Source organism: Callorhinus ursinus, unplaced genomic scaffold (assembly GCF_003265705.2).
Source record: "Callorhinus ursinus isolate GAN/ISIS: 27379988/994484 unplaced genomic scaffold, GSC_fseal_2.0 scaffold19, whole genome shotgun sequence".
NCBI classification, from domain to species: Eukaryota; Metazoa; Chordata; class Mammalia; order Carnivora; family Otariidae; genus Callorhinus; species Callorhinus ursinus.
In genome coordinates this window covers 11147080-11154913 of record NW_027397081.1, presented here as the reverse complement: position 1 = coordinate 11154913, position 7834 = coordinate 11147080, and the positions used below count along the sequence as shown (strand labels likewise).

At 53.5% G+C, this 7834-nt stretch overlaps 1 protein-coding gene across 2 annotated transcripts in view; it reads right to left on the bottom strand.

Annotated features, from left to right (window-relative positions):
* Window positions 1–1075: 1075 nt before the first annotated feature.
* Window positions 1076–7834, bottom strand: part of ZBTB16 (zinc finger and BTB domain containing 16) — a 183980-nt gene continuing 177221 nt past the window's right edge. For both annotated transcript variants that reach the window (XM_025893536.2, XM_073903778.1), the window contains exon 7: window positions 1076–6553. In XM_025893536.2, coding sequence (XP_025749321.1) covers window positions 6324–6553 — 230 coding nt within the window. In that variant the 3' untranslated portion in view covers window positions 1076–6323. The remainder of the gene's footprint in view (window positions 6554–7834) is intronic.

The window sequence follows — 7834 nt, the reverse complement described above, 5'->3', positions numbered from 1 at the left end:
CACAAAGGCCAGGAGGAACCTCCAAAAAGATAAGAGAAGACAAGATCATAGAGGAATAAAGAGAGATGAGCAGAGCGGGGAAATGAAAGAAAGGGGCAGAGCGCTCCTGGGCCCTTCCTCCTCCTGGGGAGGTCGCCCCGTCATCCCGAGGCTTGGCGCTGGTCTCGCAGCCCGCAGAGGCTGCGGCAGCAATCGGAGCTGGGTCCCTAGGTCTAGGTGAGGGGATGGATTATTTCAGCTGGAGCTGGCTGGGCGGGCAGGACAGCCTCGGGCAGAGGCGCTGGGCAGAGGCGCTGGCCAGTGCGTCTAGAATTAGGTGGAGTTGGTTTTTCAGCTCTAGACAACCAGGGCCATGCTGCCATCCCCAGGGGGGAGGAAGGAAGGCCCAGAGAAGCAGCCTTGGCCCAGAGACAGGGAGAGGAGCGGGGAGGCATGTTCGTGAGGCTGGGTTTGCATCCTCACCTACCACCTGTTCCCTCCTGTTCCCATTGCCTTTCTCCATGGGACCTGGCGGCTACAGACCCAGGGACCTTAAATTGGGTGGCAGCTTCTTTTTGAGAAATTTCAGGAAGAAGTTGATGATGTCTCCGTAACGGAGAGGGCCCTGCTTCTGGAGTCCTGGGAAAAAGCAAACCCGATTTGCTATCCGTGATCCCAAGCAAGTTCTAGCACAAGCGAGCCAGCGAGCAGGATTCTGTGGCTCCCTGAGGGCAGGGGTTTGTCTGTCCTGTTCCTGCTGTATTCCCAGAGCTCACGGCAGGAACTGGTATGAGCCGCTGCATGAACGTCTATGTTGAAGAAATAAACGGACCAGTGCTGACTTCATACATTGTTCCAAGGACCAAATCATAGTGTACTGAATGCTATTTTTAACTAAAAAAGTATTAGACAAAGATGTCGTGGAGCACGTATGTGCCTCGTAAACATGACAGAAAGGGCCCCATAACTACCCCAGAGCTTTCTTTTCCCCCATCCCCAGCCAGAAATCTCAGTTCACCTAGTGTTAACCACCCAAGAAAAGGCAGAAAAGACAAAGCAGTTTTTTGTTTTTTTTTAAAGAAGGGGACACTTCAAGCCAGAGACAACTGAATTAACTTTATTCTCTTCTAACTGCAGATTCAAGGTATACAACTGAACATTGCTATTTTTCTTATGAGACTTATAAATAAAAATACAAAAAATGTTCACTACAAAAAAATCTACTGTTAGTAGGATGTAAAAAATATTCTCTTTGCTATAGAAGGCACAAACTTCACTTAGTGACACATGGAGAGAGAAAAAAACCTGCAGCAGTAAATTCATTTTTTCTTTTTTTTTCTTTTTTCCTTTTTAAATCTTGTCAGAAACACTGAAATTACAAAGAAACGCATCAATCTACACGGAACGAAGGCAGATGCGGAAAAGCTGCGACCAGGACCGCACGACGTCAGGGGGAACGGCATCAGGGGACAAGAACAGGTAGGGTTGGCAAGCGAGACTTGGGGGGGGCGGGGCGGGGGCCGGGGGAGGGGTGGGGAGGCGCAGGGGCGGGGCGTGGGGGGCGTGGGGGCGGGGAGAGAGAGATTTGTACAAAAAAGTAACCGGTAAAATTGAAGAAACAAAATTGGGCAGCCTCCTAAAATTAGGCTAAGAGGAGGTGCTGAGGTAGACATGAACTAGAACATCAATTAATTAAAAACACTATTCCGTAATACAGAGCGACCAGACTAACACTTGTGCTGTCACCACATAAGACAAGCCACAAAAACAAACAAATAACAGAACAAAACATAATACCCAAACCAAAAGGCTTAGTTTTGCTTGGTCCAGCAGGGCAGCAGGGCCCTCAGTGCTATAATTTACATACATATATATATATATTTATCTTTATATATATGGGTCGGATGTCATGGTGCACCACCACGGCTTCTTAACCTTACAAAGATCATGCATAACACACTAATGTGAACGAATTCTAGGACACACACCAGGAGGCTGGTACCCTGTCTGCAAAGTGGGACGCCGAGGACCCAGGGGAAGCAGGGCAGCCAGCTCACAGGCCTGGGGGGCCCCGCGCCCCTTGCTCCCCACCCTTCTCCCCTGACCCAACCTCCTTGGTCTGTCTTGCACCCCTCTCCCGGCCCGGCTCTGCCTTTTCCTCCACGCATCAGCGTCCCTGAGCTGGGTCAATCTGGCTTTTTCCCCTCCTGCTGAAATATCCAGGTAAGTGCCGCCACGAAGCTCCAGGGGAGGAGGAAACCAGACAGGGTAGAAAAAGATAGAACACAGGCCTCAGAAAAATGAACAGAGTCAGATCTTCTTCTGCTTTTCTAACAGCTGGTGCCCCCATCCTTCACTCTTGTTGGGCTTTGTGCAGGAAACCATCCACACATCTCCTCCCGCCCCCCACCCCTCAGCTCTCGCGGACAAAGTCCGGAGGCCACCCCACCAGTGCTCACTCCCCTGCCAAGGAGGCAAGCCAAGTGGCCCTCTCTCTCCAGGGCCCTAACACCCCTGCAGCCGGTGGTACCAACAGCATCCAGAAGGGTACCGTACACTTGTGAAAAATTGCAGCAGTTTTGTTTCATTTTCTACACACGGAGAAACTGTTCAGGCACAAAGATTAAACCAGCCCGCATTGCATCCCTGGATTGTACTGAATCACTGGGGCCCCCAGCCTCCCTCCCCACCCCTGTACCCCAGACCTACCTTCCTGCGATCCCTGGCCTCCTCCAAAGCAGCCCAAAGCAGCAATGATATTTACTATTTTATATCTCTCTCTTGCTATATATATATATCTCTATATTTGTCTATCCTATATACAAATAGGATTTTAATGCTTTGAATGAATGAAGGAGTGAATAGGAAAGAGCACATGACGGGTAAATGTCACCAAAAGCATGAAGGGACACGCCTGTAGGAGCTGAACGCTAGAAAGGGACCATTAACCAGCTCGGTCTCTCCGGGCTGGAGAAGCTTCGCTATGCTGGATAAGGCAGTGGCAAGTACGGTCGTCAGCCGTTCACAGCTCAAGACAGCGGCTGGCCAAGGGACCAGATGGCAGAAGGAAAAGGGGGGAAAGAACTCTCAGCTCTCACCTGGGGAGACAGCATCCTCCACCCTCCCTCGTCTCCCCAGCCCTCCTTATCCAGACCCATCTAAAGATTCCATATACTTTTTGATCCTCACCTTGGCCAGTAGGCCTGGCTAAGAGGGCCTTGGCAAGGTCCGAATGAGGAGGCATGCTGGACTCTCTGCAGGGCGTCGAGGCTCCATGGGGGAGGAAGGGCAAGAGCAAAACCAGCGCAGGGCATCTCCCACCCGGTACCCTCCAGACGCCACCTGCCCTGACCCTCTCTGTCCTTCCTTCCCGGCTAGGGTCCCTCGGGGACGGTGGGAGGCAGACAGGTGCTCATTTAGTACCGTCCAATGCGGCAACACCAGATTACAACAGTACTGCATGATGCAACGCACAACCGCACACAAAAAACACACACACGCGCACGCACACGGACAAAGGGATATTTTGGTGGTGGTGGTGGTGGTGGTGGATTTTTTTTTGTCTTTTTTTTTTTTCCTATTCACATTACAAAAGGAAAGGGCAAGGTCCTATAGAACTGACGAAGGAACTAACAAACATTACAAAAATATTACAATTTGTAAATATTAGCTCAACCCTCTCAGCTTTTATGGATAGGGCAGGAGACCCAGGCTGCGTGGGAACAGTGGGGGCGGGGAGTGAGAGATGTCAGCTAGGTCTGTGGAATAGTTTGATTTTTTTTTTTTTCCTTCCCCACCAAAGTTGAATGATATCTTGCTGTTAAAATATTGGTTTTCTGGGATTTACAGATCCCCCTGAGGGCCAGCAGTCCCCTTTCTTCCCAAACTGGGGGAGGAAGCATAGTGCATAACGGTTTCTTACAGACGCCTCCCCCCCCAGAAAATGTCCTCCTTTTCACATTATCAACATGACAACTGCTCTAGTCACATATTTCAAGTGTAATTTTTTTTCCTTTCCAAAGCACTAAGTCATTATTACAATTGCAAAATAGCATCCTCCCTACCTAATCCCCCATCAACAGTCTAGTGACAGTCCCCCCAAATTCATATCCCCCCCAACACACAATTTTTAAGGCCTTCTGATTTGGTGGGCGAGACTGCAGGGGCGGGCAGGAGGGCTGGGACCGAGGGCCGGGGGGGGTCACAGCAGCACCCAACCCTCCGACATCCCCAGAGCCCTCACAACCCTTCTCCCCAAAACCACTTCCCGAAACCACTTTTAAAAACCCAAGATAAAAACGGCAGCCACAACTTTCTCAGAGAGAGAAAGGAAAGAAAACACACACACACACACACACACACACACACAACTCTGACAAATAAAGCGTGAGATGAAACAGAGGGCCCATCCCAAAGTGAACACAAATATTGCAAATGTGCTTTCCAAAATTCAGGGTGGGGAGTTTGGGGAGAAGGGGGGGAGCAGAGCAGCAGAATGGGAGGCATGAAGGGAACAAAAGAAGAACTGGAAGAACATAAGAGGTAGCTTTTAGAAAAACAACACCCCCACCCTCACGCAAAACAAAGCCTGGCTCATCCCCACTCCAGCCCTGAAGAGAGACCAGTTTTGGCAACCATGGTCACACACGCAGAGGTGGGGCCACACAGTTGCCAGGATCTGAATAGGACAGGCCCCTCAACCCTAATCACCCAGCTAACTATAAGAAAGGTGGGATCTTCTCCAGCATGTTTTAGGCTGACCCCTTCCTGGACACAGAGGACTTCGGGCCCCAGGCAGAGCCAACAGTGACTCCAGTGACTCCGACACACCCTCCCCTCCGCCCACCTTCTGCTGACCCCCGCCTCTCACGTTCAGATCCTGAGTACTCGCCTCCTTCTGCGCAGCTCCTTCCAGCTGGGACGGGGAGGGTCGAGGCCAGCTGAAGTCTATTAAACCAACTCTTAATTTATACAAGAAACAGAAAAGAACGTCCTTCCTCCCTCTTCCTCCAACCCCCAACCAAAAAAGAGATACAGGGGTTAAAAAAGCTCATGAGGTCACAAAAAACTGAGGTAATTCAAGTACAACGTGCTAACAGGCGAACAGGGGACACAGAAAAGAAGCAAAACATGACACAAGGGCCAAAGCGCTTTCAACTTGTCCTTCTCTCCTTCCTCCTCCCCATGGACGGGGAGGGGGGGTGTAGGGGGGGCTCTGAGAGCCAGGAATCCTGCACCAGCTCTCTGCACCAGGGCTGGGGCCCCCAGAACAACTCAGCAACACCCCCCACCCCCCGCAAGGACATCCGCGTCCTTCCCTGGGACAATGAGTCCTTACATGGATTCCTTCTCCTAGGGACTGAAATAGGGGTCGTAGGGGTTGGCGTTGGTTTGTTTGGTGGGACAGTATATAGTGAGTTATGTTTTCCCATTTTGGAAGCAAAAGCAGCTCAGCAGGAACCTCGCTCATGACAGGGCTTAACTAGGGTGGGGTACTCCATTTATTTTGTGTTCTCAGAAGGCTGAGGGCAGGGTGGGGGCTCTGGAGACACACGCAGCTTCCCTGCTAGGGAGGCTGGGCCAGAAGGAAGACCCCCCCCCTCCCCGGCCGCCTGCACTGGGGGGACAGGAGTCACGGGGAGGCAGGGAGCACGGAGCTGGGGGAAGGGCAAGAGCCATGAAGCTGCTGCTGTAGACCTTAAGGGGGACACCACGCGGGATGTGGCAGAATGGTGGGGGGGCGGTGCAGGGGAAGCAACAGATAAACCGAGTGGTAGGAAGGGAAGGAGAGCGCCTCCCACCCCAATCTGCCCCAGCAAACCAGAGCTGCCATGTGACCACCGACTCGTGCCCAGCCCCACCACCTGCAGGCCCCCTCCCTGCCCCAGCCCCCTTCCTCTGAGGAGTCAGCAAGAAGGGGGCAGGCAGATTGTGTGGTTCTGCCCAGAGGCCCCCTCACCCCCTTCCTAGCCTCCACTTTTGGACGCAAAAGGGGGGGTCTGGCAGGAGGGAAAAGAAAAATACACCACCATCTGAGCTGAACAAACCACCTCCGCCCCCACCCAAGAAAATGAGGCCAACCTCCAGCCAGAGAGGAGGGACAGAGGGCCCCCCCCACCCCGGGGGGGGGGCAGTGGCCGGGCATCAGGTCACCTGGAGCCCCAGAGAGACTCTGAGGCCAGACAGCTATCAGGTTTCCTTTTTCTTGTCTCTTTTTTTTTTTCCTTTTTTTTTTTTTTCTTTTTTTCTATTTCTCTTTTCTCGCCCAGTCCTTCGTCGACTTCGCCCCGCTGTAACGCCTCTCTCCTGGCTGCCCGCTCCCCCTGCCATGGCCGCGGCCCCGCTCACACGTAGCACAGGTAGAGGTAAGTCTTCTCTATCCTCCAGTCGGGTGGGATCTCCTCGGGCTTGTGGCCCTTCATGTGCTTCTGCATGGAGGAAAGGCTGGGGCAGTACTCCGTGCAGATGGTGCACTGGTAGGGCGAGGCGCCGTTGTGCGTTCGCAGGTGCTTGATCATGGCCGAGTAGTCCCGGGAGCGCTGGTGGCACAGCTTGCACTCGAAGGGCTTCTCACCTGCGGGGGGAGTGCGGGAGAGAGCCAGGACAGAGGGAGAGGGCCATGAGGGCCTCCCCGGGGACGCTGCCGGGGGTGGGGTGGTCCCTCACGCTTGGTGGAGAGGACATCAGTCCCTCTAGCTTAGCACTTTCCTCTAAAACTCTCCGTGATGGTGGATGCACCCTCCAGTATGGTAGCCACCGGTCCACAGAGCCACTGGGCGTCTGCCGCGTGGAGCTGTGTGTTCCGTGGCGCTTCCCTGTTGCTCATTTCACCAGCCACATGCAGCCAGTGGCTGTGGTGTTGCTCAGACACCCTTAGCCCTGCCTTCCGTTTCTCAACCCTCCCAAAGGCCCAGAATCTTCCTTCTGAAGAAAGGGTACGGGGGTCTAGAAAAGGGGCAGTCAAGTCCTGAAAGCCCTTGGGGATGACTTTTCCAGCCGAACAAGGAGTGGAGTCCTTTCGGGGCCACAGCTGGTGGGGAGTAGGGGGTGAAAGTGAGGGAAGCCTGTCCTTCGAACATGCTCCATCTGGGATGCCTACTCCTCTAAGGCTCCGAGAAGCTGCCCCTGGACCCTGCTTTCCCAGTGGGGCTAGAACGGGGCAAGGGACAGACAGCCTGGGATGCCCAGCCACACCCTAGCTGCTCCCCAACCTCCTCCCAGTTAGAGTCCCCTGGAGCTGAGCAGAGGGTGTGAGGGAACCTTGTTTCGATGCAGTAATTAACTGGCCAGCCATCTCACTATCGACACTCTGTGCAGAGGCCCCAGCAAATAATGAAGTAATGAACAGCCAAAGTGATCTAACTATCGACCCGCTATTTACAATAGTCACCACCAATGCATTTAATGATCACATCCCCGGCAGGGGGCTAAGGAAGCCCCAGGGCTCTGGGAAACGCTCGGAGTGACTCTAGCGGCCAGCACCAAGCACCCGAGGCTCTCCTTGTGACCCAAGCTGGAGGCGAGAAAGCAGAGCTGTGACAGCCCAGCATCCTCTCCTTAGTGAATCCTCTGTTCTCCCCTGCACCCGCCCTGCACATGGAAGCATTCTCTCCCCTCGGCCAGCAGGACCCGCCTGAGGTCACTTCTCCCCCGTCCTCTGGTCAGGACAGCTGTTTCCCCTGATCAGAGGAGGCTTCCTAGTTTGCTAGATTCCACCACCTTCCACGACCTCTTATCCTCACGGGAAGTCCTTCTACACGTGGAGCGGTTTGTGAGTACCTCGGCTCCTCCTCTCTCCGAAAGGAGCTCACTCTGACTCCCAGCATCCCAGCGCTCATCCTCACCGAACTCAGTG